Source organism: Schistocerca cancellata, chromosome 5 (genome assembly GCF_023864275.1).
Source record: "Schistocerca cancellata isolate TAMUIC-IGC-003103 chromosome 5, iqSchCanc2.1, whole genome shotgun sequence".
NCBI classification, from domain to species: domain Eukaryota; kingdom Metazoa; phylum Arthropoda; class Insecta; order Orthoptera; family Acrididae; genus Schistocerca; species Schistocerca cancellata.
The window spans coordinates 502,960,875-502,977,303 of NC_064630.1; the positions used below are offsets into that span (position 1 = coordinate 502,960,875).

The following is a 16,429-nucleotide window of genomic DNA, read 5'->3' on the forward strand; positions in this document are numbered from 1 at the left end:
ACATCAGAAAATACTTCTGTTGGAATATAATTTAAATCATCTGGTGGTTCAGGAACCAGCAAATCTACACCATGCCCTACTGGTTGGATGGCGGACGGAAGGTTAGGGTAGCTTATTACCTTCTTGTTTTTCGAATTATGACCAGTAATATCAACACTGCAAAAGTAGCAATCATCAGAATGATTTCCTGGCTCCCTCCATGTCATAGGAACAGCAAATCTAAAGGCTCTTTTCTCCTATTTGGACTATTTTCTCAGATCTTCAACACACACATAACACGTTATGCGGCACCCAAGATTTATCTTGATCACCAAGTTTGGGTCCAAAGTAAGATAGACGAACCGTTTTCACAAAGCTTTTAATGTTTCTTTGGTGTTTCTTAATCACAAATTTACCACAAATATAACAAAAAAACTGTCAGCAGAGGTTTTACAACCATGATTTGACATTGTACTGAGCACATGTACAGGAAATGGGAGAGTGAGGTTAGGTTGACAGTAAACAAAACACCATCTGATAACACAAAAATAGAATCAACCTCTTTCCCTTTTTAAATTATTTTAACTATATAAAAGCTGTTAAATTCTTTAAAAAATCACTTAATTTAATAAATTTAACTGTAAAATGTGAAGAAATAGTGGGTGATACAGTTTTTTGTCATATTTGGATTTCCCATCCTAAAAACATAAGTATAAGGTATTTTCAGCAAAAAAGTTTTTCCATCATTGGCCTGTGTAATTAATCATTACTAAGCTTTTAGTTGGACTCTACGTACTTGTGCTCCTGGATTTGAAGCTTAATCTTAAATATGCATATCAGAAACAGGAGGAACAAAGGAGATGGAAGAGAGTATAGTTAAATGTGTTAAGTGCTCCATAGGCACATAAACAAGACTTCAAAATATTACTAAGCTTTCGGCTTATGGTATGTCTACTTCAGAGTTAACTAGTTTTGGCAATATTTGTGAAACATTTCACTTCATCACGTTTAGTGGAGGTGTATTTATTTTTGCTGCATCTTAATGCTTTCCATTCTAAGATGTAAGTCAACATGAGACTAGGAAGTAATCCATTCCTGAGAGAAAAATGAATGACCACTGGGCTGTGGCGTTTACTGAAACCTTATTTAGGGCGTCCATGCAGATGAGGAGCTGTTGAGATTTGTAACAAGAAAAGCTCAGTCATTTAAGTCTTCAGAAAGTGTATTTTGGACACTAATTTAAACTTGTATCGCGCCCCTGTGGAACAACGACAACAAATCACATGTGGTTCAAAATCATCATTATCCTTCTCTACATCAGTGAGGTTTCGTCCAAGTTTTAATCCTGACGTTAGGTTGATTAGGTTATGTGAATATTTATATGCATTTGGATGGATAGAATGTCACAGTTCCGGATATCGGCTTACACTTGAGGTGGTGATATCCTGTTCGCATGTGTTCAAAGAGAGATTGAGCAGAACATTTGACATTTATTTTGCCACTACAATAATTATTTGGAATGTAAATTGTAGTGACAGATTGACTTATGGTGTAAACAGAGTTTTAGGTTTGATTTAAAGGTGACAGTAAGGAAGGTTGAGAGTTGGCAAAGTAAACAAAGCAGTTGTCATGAGAACTATAACTTTTGTTAAGTGGTATATGTCGGCTGGTTTGATGATTGAGACTACGGCTTCAACCTTCATGAAAATCTTTCATTGGCCTAGAGGATAAAAATGTAACATGTTACCCGTAGAACATCATGTTACACTGCACCATTTAGCTAGTTTTTCAGAAGAACTTCTTTTGTTACCCAGTTGTCAAAGTTTGGTTGCATCATTCCTTTTTCAGTGAGCATTGTATATTTTACTACTACATGATAATAGCCTCTTTGAGGCAAAGTTTCAGTTACAGCACCTAATACAGGTCAAGAATAATAATAGCAATCAAGGTGCAGTATAATATTCCTGTTTGAAACACCCAGAAGTGCCTAAATGAGATTGGTTGATTGGTAACCATTGTAGCAGGATGTGCAGGAAAGCATTCCTCAGTGTCAACTGACAAAAAGTGTAAAAATCATTAGAGTGATAGTGGAGATCAGAAATGCACAAAAGGAACCAGAATTATTAAAGCCATTAGACACTGATGCAATCTGTCTCCTTCGCTATTCAGTATCAATGCAGAATGTGCAACAAACAAGTGCAAAGAATACTGTATGAAAGAATGAATATGCTTAGATTTACAGAAGTCGTAGCTGTGATAGATCCAGATGAAATAAATGTCCAAAAGCTCAAAGACGGAGATAATCGTATGCTTAAAGGAATCAAAAGAAATAAACATCAAAATTAGAGGAAATAAAATAAAGCAGACAAAAGTGTTTTGTAAAAATATTTAGAAAGTAAGATAACTAATAATGGAAGAAGCAAAGATGATGTAAAACAAAGAATTAGAGAAGCAATGTCAGTCTTCATTACTAAAGGAACAATGCTTTGTTCAAACAACATAAATATTAACTAAGGAAAAAGGCGTTTAATAAGAGCATTTGGATCTTAGCATTATATGACCATGTAAGATGAACATTTAGCAAAAATGCAACTATGATGATGCTGCCTGTAGAAGATACAGCAAGTCAGATAAAACTGCCATGCTGGAAGTCCTGCAAAGAATTGCTGATGAAACGTCATTTAGGGGAATAACACAGTGAAGGAAACACAAGTAGAGTGCTCACATAATATGACATAACCAGTTCCTTGTAAATGTCCTGGAAGGAACATTACAATTTTAAAAGTCACCCTCCCCCCCCCCCCCCCCCCCCACGCCCACCCATTTACATTCTTGCATGTACTGCTTTGCTCCTTGGCCTCCAAGGTGATATCGGACTAAGGGCTCAACCATACGTGTAAGAGTTCACTCGTCATCGCACATTGGCGATGTTTGGACCTGGTGTGACTTGCACTTCACCTGAACATCCATAAACTGATAGCACACGCACTGGTATGCCCCACATTACCTGAGACTATGGCTTAAACCTTCATGAAAATCTTTCATGGGCCTAGAGGATAAAAATGTAACATGTTACCCGTAGAATATCATGTTACACTGCACCATGTAACTAGTGCCACAAGAAAACTTAACTAGATTTAGAGATCATCAACCAACTTGGTCACACTTGACCTGGCACCTTCAGATTTTCATCTTTTTGCATCACTGAAATTGTTTCTGGATGGAAAAAGATTTCATGCTGATGGAATCCACAATGCTGTCAAACAATGGACCGATAAGTCAGCAGGAAACTCTTGACAAAAGCAGTCCCTCGGCTCTCAGGTGTATTGAGAACGAAGATGACTGCATTCAAAAATAGTGTTTGATCTGTATCTATAAATTTGCAAATTTTTCATAAATAAATTGTCTTTTTGATTTTTAAACAATTGAATAATATTCAGTTTCTCAGCATGTCTCATAATACAGTGCTTGCCATTCAATGGTGTGAAAAAAGTGATGTGTGCACGTGTAATGCCGGAAATGCTTGAGGTGGAAAAGGCCAACAGGAATACTGCAAAGGAAATTACGAACCTGTAATGCATTGTAAAATATAACTTTAGTATTGGTTTAGTTAACAGCCTTGATATGCTGTTAAGATCTTTCAGAGAGATAATGAAGACACTAAAATTGTATAAATTTCTTTTTCATGTTCTCAGCCTGTGTATTTTAAATGATTATTTTCTACCCAGGTTAGTAACAGTTCAATAAACATTAGTAACAGAAAAGCCAGCAGGTAACAAGGCTGTGATGATACAGTTCAGTGAACTGTGAGAAGCCTTTTCCAAAAGTTATCCAAATTTTGCGTTTATATCTGGTTTCTTGAAGCACTTTGTTTCCAGCAAACCATGCATTTGTGTGTTGGTTTAACTTACACAACTTCTGCAATGTGTTACCGACACCAGATCAGAAACTATGCAAGGAAAAGCCACCTTCACATCTCTCTGGATTTGTAACAACTGTTAACTTGGAGACAAGCCTAAAGTTGGAAACTTAGTTTTTCACATATAATACTGTTAGTGTGAGCGATGATTAATCTTAGTGACAGGAGGAGACTTTTCAGAAAGCAATCCAGAAATATTTAGCACAGGACGAAATAGGCCACTTGGGCAACCACAACCCAGATAGATCTATAAACACAGGGCATTAGGGTATGTAGATGCATTAGGCAATAACGACACAGCTGTCAGCATGGCGTGTAGCAAGCACTTTGGGGGCAGCCAAGTGTTAAGGGTAGATTATACTGTACTTCAAACATGTACTGTGACAAAATTGTAGTTTATGGACAACTTCAGGCAAGGAGAGGTAGCTGATTATTGCATTGTTTCCAAAGAGTGTTCTAAGAATTAGCCTATGGCATCAGGTGTTGAGTGTTGATATCACCCTCCTGGTGTCTTTAAGATTGTTAGTGGAATTGAGTGGGCTCACTGAGTCATTTCTCCAGCAGCTCAGTACCATGAGCGCACTCTGCCACCGCAGTATAGGACAGCCAGTGACAGACCATAGCCCACTGCACCTGGAGCCTTATCATGATGACACCATTGTTTGTGCTTAGTACAACAAGCCTCTTTCTATTTGCTGTTGTATGAGTGGGATTCTGTTTCTTAATGTATTATTTGTAATAAGTCTTTGTATACTTCGAGAAATAAAAGTTAAGTGTATCTCCTACTTACTATTGTGTACAGAGTCTTACACAACACAATCCACCAGCAGAATTCAATATCTGTGATGCCAAGTTCCATATAACCCTCATTACTATTAGGCAGATGAGATGTGATCATCCAGAGATTGTTCTCAACTACTCTGATCTGCAGAGCACATTTCAAAGTATCCATGGAATGTATCCACCAGCGAAGCATGTGTAGGATATCCAGGTCACCCTTTTTCTCTCTGCAAAATGATGGTAAGGAGATATTTTGCTGTGGGAGACCATATCAACTAAGTTGCAGATGTAACAGGAGTTTAAAGAACTTGCAGCAATAGTAGACCAGTATTTTGAAAAGGATAAGTTGCTATTCACCATATAGAAGAGACATTGAGTCACAGAGAGGCACAAAGAGACTGCTATACACTGAGGTGACAAAATTCATTGGATAGCAGTATGCACATATGCGGCTGGTGGTAGTATTGTGGACACAAGGTATTAAAGAGCAGTGCATTGGCAGAGCTGTCATTTGTACTCAAGCGATCTGTGTGAAAATCTTTCTGACTTAGTAATGACCACACGATGGGAATTAACACTTTGAACACGGAATGGTAGTTGGAGCTAGACACATGGCGCATTACACTTTGGAAATGGTTGGGGAATTCAATATTCCTAGATCCAAAGTGCCAAGAGTGCCAATAATACCAAATTTTGCACTTTACCTCTCACTGCAGACAGTGCATTGGCCGATGGCTTTCACTTGAGGACCGAGAGTGGCAGCATTTGCATAGGTTTGTCAGTGCTAACAGACAAGCAACACTGCATGAAATAACTGCAGAAACCAATGAGGGATGTGCAACATACATATTTAAGACAGTGCAACAAAATTTGGCATTAATGTGCTATGGCAGCAGATGCCAGATGCAAGTGCCTCGCTTAACAGCACAACATTGCCTGCAGTGCTTTTCTTTGGCTCATGACCATATTGGTTGGACCCTAGAAGACTGGAAAACCGTGACCTTGTCAGATGAGTCTGAATTTCAGTTGGTGAGAACTGATGGTGGTGTTTGAGGTCGTGCAAACAACACGAAGCCATGGATCAAAGTTGTCAACAAGGCACTTTGCAAGCTGGTGGTGACTCCATAATGGTGTGGGCTGTGTAAACATGGAATGGACCGGATCATCTGGTCCATCTGAACTGATCATTGACTGGTCATGGTTATGTTCGGCTACTTGGAGACTGTTGCAATCATTCAGGGATTTCATTTTTTTGGCTGACAGTGCACCATGTGACCGGGCCACAGTTGTTAGTGTTTGAACAAGATTCTGGACAATTCGAGCAAATGATTTGGCCAGCCAGCTTGCCTGATATGAATCCAATCACAGTTATGGGACATATCGAGAGGTCAGTTTCACGCACAGTCCTGCACCTCCAACACTTTCGTAGTTATGGATGGTTATAGAGGCAGCACAGCGCAATGTTCCTACTGGGCACTTCTGATAACGTGTAGAGTCTGTTCCATCTCAAGCTGCTGCTCTGCGGCAGCCAAAAGGGGTCCAATACAATATTAGAACGTGTTGCCTGACTTTTGTCACTTCGGCGTACATTTAAGCTTTTGGCCAAAAAGGCTTCTTCTGAAATAGGACACACACACATTCATGAAGCACAGCTCCCACAAATGAACGCAATGTCACAGAAGTCATATAGTCACAGTGCCACTGTTAAACACCTTTTAAACTTACATTAGACAGTGACTCACTCAAGAGACTTAGTTTGTTGCTAGGTCGATTGTTCAAGTTATTGAAAAAATGTTTGATTGTTTCAGTGTGTTCTATTTTTTATTGTCACCTTTTATGTACTAACAAACTTTTACTTTTTTTATATAGAGTCCATTATTTGAATGACGTTCAGCTCTTTAAACTGAATTGCTATTGCTGTAGTAGAGACAACGAAAGAAGATCTCGGACAACTGCATTGGGCTTGACATGGCCACTTTGCGTGCCGTTCTATCACTTAATGCAGTTTTGTCCAGGTCTATACAACAATGCCTCACTGGTGTCACATCTCTGCAGAAGACATTGTTTCGCCTGAAGCCATGGTTGAAAGCTGGCAACTGTGCCGACATCTGCTTGGGATCTTCTTTCATGTTTCAATTTCATTAATAACTTAAAGGCAAAAAACCCAGCAGAATATTTTGATGATTAGACAACATAATAAAGGATGTGTATTGAACAGTTGGATAATATAGTATATGTGTGTGTGTGTGTGTGTGTGTGTGTGTGTGTGTGTGTGTATCATCGTAGCATTAGTATCTGTGGGGGGAAAAGAGGGAGAAAGATAATAGATGAGTTATAGTTTGGAGGAGAGAGTAGTACTGCTGGGGGTAGCTTACATGAAGACAATTTCTCCCATGTTCCTGTAAGTGAAATATTGGAATAAATTACCATCTCTTTGATGTGGTTTTCTTAATGTAAATGTTGCACGAATTCTTGGTCAGTGGCAGCACTGTGTTCTCCATTCTTTCATCTGTCAATACCAGTGCAGTGTCAGTGCCAGGTTCCTTCCCTATTATGCCTGGAATGAACCATATGGTCACTTTAATGTGCTTGGCTATCAATGCAGGAGCACTATGTTGTGTTAACAGAAAATCACCCTGTGTTTACCATGGGCAGTAAAAGTATTCTCCAAATTTATTATTTCGTGTATAAAAGTGTATTACCAAGAGTGGAAACATTTGGTTTTACTGTTAGCATCACAAGTTATGATGACTCCGTAAGTTCTGCTCTATTTATTCCCTTTAAGAGTTTATAGTGAGCATGGTAATAAAACTTTCTGAACTGGTATGTAAGCTCTTAGGAAATAGAAGGAAGTATTGCAGTTAACTGTGTTACCTTTAATTTAGCAATTACCATTGTTTATTGTTTCACTTGTTGGTGATATTGTGTGAATTCTTTTTTTTTTTTTTTTTTTTTTTTTTTTTTTTTTTTTTTTTTTTTTTTTTTCCAGATATGGGAGCCCAGGAAATGTTACTAAAGAATATAAGGAATTTGCTGAGTGGTACTTGAAAACATTTTCTGCTGGTATACTAGAAGTTTTATTGAAAGTTCTTGACCATTACAGAAGGAAGATATATGTCTCTCCAAGAGTTGTTCAGCTCACTCTAAATTACATAAACTTGGGGTAAGTAGTTGATAAATTTAAAAAAAATTGTGTGTTCCCTTAATATGTGAAGAGTTTTTTCGTTTTACTGATTTTGAAGTAGTTTGGTTTTATATTGATGGTTAAACACTTGGATCTTTGGGGAATCAAGTGCAGTTTTTTAGTGTTATTGAGATTATCACATTTTGCAATGTTTGTAGGCTTTTCATTTAACATTTGTGATTAGGAACTTTATTTGCGGAGGTTTGTTAAGTTTGTGCAGTGTGTTTCCAATTGCTGTCGTAGCTCAGGTGTGAAATCTTTGGGTACTTCTTGATATGCAAACATTTTAGAAGATTATTAAATTGTGGAGCTCTCTTTAGTCACCAAAAAATTTTTGATAAATGGTAGCTTCTCGTAGGAAAAATAAATGTTGCCCTCCCCTTTTTAAGAGAATTACTCTCTAGAAATATTTTCTGCAATTTTATAAATGTGCAGATGATCATTCCAAAGTTCTAATTTGTTTTAATAAATATGTAAAGTAAAAGTGATCCCATCTCCAAACTTGTGGATATACCTCACAGCAGTTGATTTTCACAGTTTCTTGGAATGTGTCAGTAATGATGAGTAATTTTTGTGGCATTTCATTAAGTTGTTACATAATAGTAAATAATGATCTGTGTCAGATTATGAAGAATTCCTAGTCACATGCTGAAAATAATTTTTTTTTATCATTCATTTTTATTACAAGATAATTTTTGATAGATATGTAACATTTCATTCTGCCAACATTTTAATAATGTTTTTACTTTTTTTTCTAGTATTGGTCATGCATTTTCGTGGAAGTTCCTAAAACCACATATGTTTGCTATTGTTCAGGATGTAATTTTTCCTGCCTTGTCATATTCACAAGCTGATGAAGAGTTGTGGAATACTGATCCATATGAATACATCAGAGTAAAATTTGGTGAGTACTTCTGAAGTGAATAATATGATGCACTGTGGTTTTTGTGTGGGTCATGTATTTGTTACTTTGCTGCCCTCATTTATAGAACAAAGAACTTGATCTTACAACCATGGATAAAATTCCTTTATTAATTTGTGTGCGCGTGCACACACACACGTTTTCTTGTGAGTTATACTAATGTATCAGAGATGTAATGCTTCGTTAATAATAATAATAATAATAATAATACTGTATTGGTTTCCTTCAGACATTTTTGAAGATTTTGTATCACCTGTGACTGCAGCCCAAACACTCTTGCACACAGCGTGCAAGAAAAGGAAGGACATGTTACAGAAGACAATGCATTTCATAATGCAAGTACTGACATCACCAAATGCTGATCCAAGACAGAAAGATGGTGCCTTACACATGGTACAGATATAATCTTTCATGTTTTTTAGATTATATGCAGTCATAATTTAATTTGTTTTGATTTTTCTTGTCATGTGAAATTCAAATACGGTGTAAGCATCTGTTTCTCCATTTTACTTACTTATTTATTTATTTATTTTTAATGTGATAATCTTTTGGCCTAAGTTGAGTGCTTGAATAATATTACCATCCGCCTGCAAACCAGAGAGCTTTTCATCTGTAGTGTGAAACTGTTTAACCTCAAGGGACCTAAAGCCAAATTTTCACAGTAAATTGTACCAGACAACCTTAACTGCATTGGTTGGCACCACGGATGGTAATATATTAATACTAAACTTTTGTAGGTACTTGCAGCATTATATTGCTAATGACACAAAATGACAGAGGTAAAAATTGCTGTGTTATTTTATTTTGCTAACAAAATACAGCTTCTGTTTCATGCAATAAAATGAACAAGACTTTTTAAACTTGTACTGTTATTTATTGATAAAGTGTTAATCCACATTATAAATATAAGAACTATGTTATGGACTATTAAATATCACAAAATAATAATTTATGAAGTACGAAACTTCTTGAATCAGTTCTTAAGTTTTTGATGTAAAGCAAAATATAGTCTTACATTCAGAACACCTTGTGTTTGTAAGGCTTTGCTTGATCTGTACTATTTTCAGTAGTCATTTCTGGCTTTAGTGATGGCAGTAGAATCTTTAGGAGACTAAACTCTTTCACTTCTTCAGATGCTGCTTGTTGTGATTATTTTGTGTTAAATTGGAAGACACCCAATGCATCGAGAATAATACATCTAAGAAAAAACACATTTCTGGAACCAAACTAAAGTTTCACTTCATTTTCGTTGGTAGGCTTGGAATGAAAGAACTGTTGGCAAGATTTTAACAGTGTTAGGGAAAGAAATAAAGCCAAATTAACAATTCCAATGTTTCCTTTGTGAGGCCAAGATATAAAAGATATTAAATCTCCCCTCTTGATTGGTAGATTCACAGTTGGAGTGAAAGAAAAGTTGAAGTAAATGAGTTGTTAACATTTCCGGGTATTTTTATGGGAGGTATAATTCTGCATTGTATTTTATAACAATTGTAGGCAGTGTGTTTTGTTGTGGGGGAGGGGGGGGGGGGAGGAGAGAGAGAGAGAGAGAGAACGAACTTCTTGATAACTTAATCATTTATGAGAAATCTGCTGAAAATCTTAAATATATTTGTTAAATACAACTTCTATAGGAGTTCATTTTCCTATGAAGACATCTAAGCAAGACTATAATAGTCCAGTTGTCTGCAGTGATAGCATGTTGCCAGTTTCCCTAGTGATTGCTATATTGCTGTTCCTCCAAAAGCAGAAAGGGGGGGGGGGGAGATTTACACACTTTTTAATCTTACTAACACTAAAAATGTGTGCTCAGTGTAGTTTTTAAAAATGCAAAAAGTGCAATTTAAGACAGATGGAGTAGAAATAAGGGGAGGAATGAACACTCAGAAAGAATAACCTAGAAATAACCATTTTATGATAGGTTTATCATAAATGCGGTAAGATTTGGGTTATTTAAAAACACAATATAAGTGTAATGTGGGTTTCTAACTTTCCTTGCCAAGGGATCAGCCTTCAACAAAATAGTCAGTCCATTGTTGCTAAGTATTGGACTCAGTTGCAGGTCATTTGCCTGTTTTTAATGTGATGTTATTGTAAGTGTATGCTATATGACGTGACCTATTAATTTTGATGCTATTGAACTGCTATTAAATGTGTTTGAGAAAGTATCAGGCGCGCTTGGCTTTAAGATGAAAATCATTAACAGTTAAGAATTCTTAGGACATGTGACAGAGATTGGTAATCTATTTTATTATTTTTCAGGTTGGCACACTGGCAGACATTCTTATCAAGAAGAATATGTACAAGACAGAAATGGATAGTATGCTTTGTCAGTATGTTTTTCCAGAATTTGCAAGTCCTCGTGGCCATATGAGAGCTAGGGTAAGCTTTTAGCTTTGTGATTAACAGATAGATATTTCAGTTGTGTAGATAAAAGATAGTAACTTAACATAATAGGGTAATTCTGTAAAACAGTGTCTTTTACATCATAAAAGTACTATTATGTAACTAATTTCAGCTTTAGAAATGATTTGGCTTGTAATTTACTCAGTATCTGATATTTTCAGTCAGAGAAAGTGAAGCATGTTTAAATATAAGAAGTATTGAAATTAAAGCAGATTCATTCTTATTCATATCCTAATCTTTGTAAAGTCGTACAAATAAGTTGCAAATACAGTAAAAGAAATGTTATTTTCGATTTTGCTGTATTAGTTTTATTTGTTCACAACTAGTTTCTGCCGCCTGGACCATTCTCAAGTGATATTGTTGTTCTGTAAAAAGTAGAATATAGTTATGGGAATCAGTTTTATGAGTTGTCAATGGATACTTGGCTTATTTAGTGGTGTCCCCCATCTCCCTTACACAAAAAAGGGCAGTGAGATGACTGTAGTAATTGAAATTGTGTAATGAAACATCCATACCACCTTTTAAACATCTGCCTGCACCAATGCTTGTGGCTACAACATGTAATGTACTCTAACAATAGCAGCTTCAGAAATTGCTGAAAAGATTCAGAATTAAGTTTGGCAAATATGTATAGCTATGTTTTTTTTTTTTTGTTTTTTTTTTTTTTTTTTTTTTTTTTTTTTTTTTTTTTTTCCCAGTATCATAGATGCTTTTGGTGGTGTCTGGGTTCAGCACTCAACAAATGGATTTACTCGTACTTGACTTGTATTATCATTTAGAACACCACTGTTTTCCTGAAAGTGAGCAAATAAAATTGGGAAAAAACATCAAAGTTCGTAACAAAAGTATTTTAAATGCCTAACTCTGTTGTTCTGTAGACCTTGAAGTATGTTGATTATTTTAACTGCACTACTCAAATTTTCATTTAACTAAACCTTTTCAGGTGTGACCATTCATTTGTTTGTTGTTGCCAAACTTCTGTATAGTGAAAATCATTATCACAACTAGTATTACTTCGCATCTTTCTATATTATGTGCACATAGTTATAATTTTTGAGCACAGTTGATTGAATCAGTCACACGGCTCGCTCAAGAAACACTGAATATATAAATTTTCATAAAGCTTGGTTAACGAAGTAGCATGCTGTCATTTTCTGAGTTTCAAGACCAAACTATGGTTACCATGTTGCTCTCGTGTTTGGCTGGCTATAGCAAATGTTCAAGAAAAACTGCTGTGGGTGATTGTATATTAAAACAAAATTCTGTACAGGACTTCGTTGTTGGTAACTTTCTTACTATTAAATAAGTCAAAAGACTTGGGACTCGGTGAAGATAATATCACGTAGTAATGGACCCACTTTTTCTTTCTTTTGGATTTTGTTATTTTATTCTGCTTTGAACCTAGGTTTTCATGCTTCGCCTCTTAATCCCCCCCCCCCCCCCCAAACATAAACCATTTTCATATGCATTTTCTGTGTATTTATTACATCATTTATCATTTCAGGCCTGCTGGGTTCTCCATTACTTCAGTGAAATTAAATTTAAGCAGGAAGCAGTTCTCGCTGAAGCAATCAGACTCACTACAAATGCATTATTAAATGACCAAGACTTGCCTGTCAAGGTAGAGGCAGGCATAGCATTACAGATGTTGTTAAATGCTCAGGAAAAATCTGAGAAATATGTGGAACCTCAGGTAATGCACTTACACTCTTATATAATACCAAATTTCTTGTGATAGCAAATGATGTTTTAACGATAAATCCCTCCTGCAGCAAGGAAACTCTTCAGTATCTGTCATAGGTAGTAATACCTTTTCATGGTGTCCAACAAACCTTGAAATTTTGAAAACCTGGAAAGAGCTGGGAATTTTCAAAACTGGAAAAAAACGTTGAATTTTATGTTGAAAAAACATGACTAAAATTTTTTCGGTATGGTACCCCTATTTATATATTATCAGTTTAAACTGTCCCATGATATTTGTAGTAGCATTTGAATATTCAAAGGGGAATCTACATGTTATGCACGTAATACCTACAGATGATCCATTGTTTACACACTGATTCATAACTGTTTTATACTCATAAAGTTTGGGATTAGAGGAAATTGATTGGTGTTATTGTGTGAGAGGTGGGGAGAGACAGGAGAATTCATTGCTTCGAAGTCTGGCATAAAGTGCAGATCAGCTACTATGTTAGAAATACACAAATGTAATAAGTTTCGTTAAAGCATTTGATACAGCCATTCGTATCCACTTCAGTAAAAGTCCAAAATTACGTTAAGCTTGTCGTAACACTTACTATATCATCTAATTGGATAGACAAAAAATCTACTCACCAAGTAGCGGCAGAACTCGCATATAAAAGACGTTTGTAATTGGCAAGCCCTTTTCCTAGACCTCTCCAGTTCTTTTCCTTCACACCTCTTCCTTTCCCTTCAATACTGCTGCCTGGAGGAGGAGCCACTGGCTCTGAAAGCTTGCCAATTACGACCATCTTTTATGTGTGTGTTCTGCAACCGCTTGGTGAGTAGACTTTTTATCTATCCAATTAAATAATTTTGTGAATAATTGATTGTTTTCATTGTTATTATATCAACTGTTAGATCATTGAGTTGGCAGCAGTCAAAAACAAGACTGACAGTCACAAAGAGTATTGACTTGTACCGATATATTTCAAAACAGGTCTGTGGGGCTGAATGACTGCTCAGTGGTGACAAACAGACATAATATTATGAATGAAGAAGTTAAATGTAGCTGTCGGTTTTACCATCGGTAATCCAGAATCTTGTCTGGAAACTAGTAGCTTGTGAATGTTTGCTAGCCCATCTTGTCGAGTGGAGTGGCAATAACCTTGAGTAGTAATGAAATTAAATCAAGGCTGTTTTAATATGATTATTCAACCAGGAGACAACGAATGACATTTTAAACATTTGTAATTGTCTCTCATTTTGGAGCGTTTATACAGTTATCAGTGTTACGTAATAATTCACCTTTTTTCAATAAACTCTCCTGTTTGCAACAATACACAATGTTTATAATAATTTTTTTCACTTCAGCCTGTGTCGATGGCAACGTAGATAAGGATGGTGTAGAAATAATTTCAAAATGATCAATTACTGGACAACCTGTTTTTGCACAATATTTACAATGTGGATATTTTGTGTGCTTCTATAATTAAGAACTTTAGCTTTGCAATAATGCTGCTACACACCACTTTCAGGATATTTATAGCTGTTACAATAAGTTCTATTCTGTATAACCAGTTCAGTGTCAGTTACTTTAATTATATCAGTGTTGTAAAATGGAAATTAACATTGTGACAAATTTCTTACATTGTGTTGCTAGTTTCTGGAAATTAATCCTTTTGATTCACAAATCTACCAACTGCTGGATAAATATGAGTTGGCCATCATACCGATTGTGCCAATTTTTAAAAATTTACATTTTACTTCTTTTTCAGATCAAGCAAATAACTTTAGAACTTCTTCGAATAATACGTGAAACAGAAAATGATGATCTCACCAGTGTTATGCAGAAGGTTGTGTGCACCTTCACAGAACAGCTGATGCCTATTGCTGTTGAAATTTGTCAACATTTGGTAGGTAGTTTGTTGGTATTGAAAGAAATTTTTAGTAGTATTCAGTATGTCCTTGTAGGAAAAGGAGAATTTTGCATGAATCTGGGTGTCACGATCAAGGCAGTTATGGAACTAATGAGAGAATTAAGCAGACTTTCACTGCTGTACATCCCAGTCATAATAACTGAAAAGAGGAAATTATTTCATTTGTTACCTTTTTAATTCCTTATCCTTTGTGAAGTGATAGTTTAACACATTTTACACTGTGAATTCTATTCTTACTTACTGCATAGAAAAGAAAAGATCACAAAGAAATTACTTACTGTTATGTTAGGACTGTAGAAACAATATTGCCATGTTTAATATAATCTGTATAACTTGTTTCTTCCCAAATTGTCAAAAAGGAAGGCAGGTTTGCATGTGAAGATGATGATGGTTTCCATGTGCAATAATCATAGTTGGTATAGTATGTTATATTTGCTAAAAAAATAACTTCAGACATATGGTACTTGTTTGCAATGGGAAATAGCCATTTGCGTTGTGCAGTTTATAGAAAACCTAAGTGTGAATGGCTAGATACACCAGCCCTATTAGGATCCAGTTTTCCACCTCAGTGGGCATGAGTAGATGCTCTTTAATTACAACACACGATAACTTAAATACTGATTTTGATCATGGAGTTTTGTTCAGTATCATTAATCTTTTGGACAACAAGTTAAGAACATTGAAAAGGATGACTCACATAATTTTGTTTGTTGGACAAGTATTAAAATAGTTCATGGTATTATTGTTATGACAGTTACCTTTCGTGGCTCAGTAAAGGAGTACCGTATTTTCCATCAAAGAGCATATTACATGAACATGAAAGTAATTTTGTGTACAAAGGATATGATTGGCTCCTTGGATTAAGGAAAAAATGCATAAAATTAACTTGTATTATTTAACCACAGCCTATATTAATTGCTTAATGTACATAATCTCCTGCTTATATCTCTATGATACATGAACTTAATTTTGTGTGTTACTTGACTCAAGCAGCCGGGCATGTTACTGTTGGAGGTTATAATGCAGTATGTTCTATATGATGGATTTACCAACATAGATTTGATGTTTTAGAAGCAGATGGTCCATGAAATTGTATGACAATGAGCTTCTAAAACATCAAATCTATGTTGGTAAATCCATCATATAGAACATACTGCATTATAACCTCCAACAGTAACATAGCCCGGCTTGCTTGAGTTCAAAAAGTCTTACACACAAAAATTAGCTTAATGTACATAATTACTACTGATTAATTCTCATATCTGATACACTATGCAAATTTAATTTTGTGTGTTACTTGACTCAAGCAGCCGGGCATGTTACTGTTGGAGGTTATAATGCAGTATGTTCTATATGATGGATTTACCAACATAGATTTGATGTTTTAGAAGCAGATGGTCCATGAAATTGTATGACAATGAGCTCCATTACAGGCTATCGAAGTTTACTAAGAATTAGTGAGTTGTAAAAAAAAAAGGTCACATGAAGAAATTCAGCTGTTGCGTTAGTGTTTCAAAAAAGTTCTTTTTTTACTAACAAAAGAGGATTACATAGAATTATAAATTACTACTATTTAATTTCGCATATTCTGAAAAACAGCTATGCAAATTATTTATAATTTT

The 16,429-nt window shown here is 35.6% G+C and overlaps 1 protein-coding gene across 1 annotated transcript in view; it reads left to right on the plus strand.

Moving 5' to 3' along the window:
• The window catches only part of LOC126188959 (importin-7), a gene marked incomplete in the record, with an annotated part of 145,515 nt that overhangs the window by 56,716 nt on the left and 72,370 nt on the right, over positions 1-16,429 (plus strand). Inside the window, 6 exon segments of the mRNA XM_049930718.1 lie at positions 7,668-7,841; positions 8,621-8,766; positions 9,014-9,177; positions 11,044-11,163; positions 12,692-12,880; positions 14,646-14,783. Of these exon segments, the coding sequence (XP_049786675.1) occupies positions 7,668-7,841; positions 8,621-8,766; positions 9,014-9,177; positions 11,044-11,163; positions 12,692-12,880; positions 14,646-14,783 (931 nt within the window).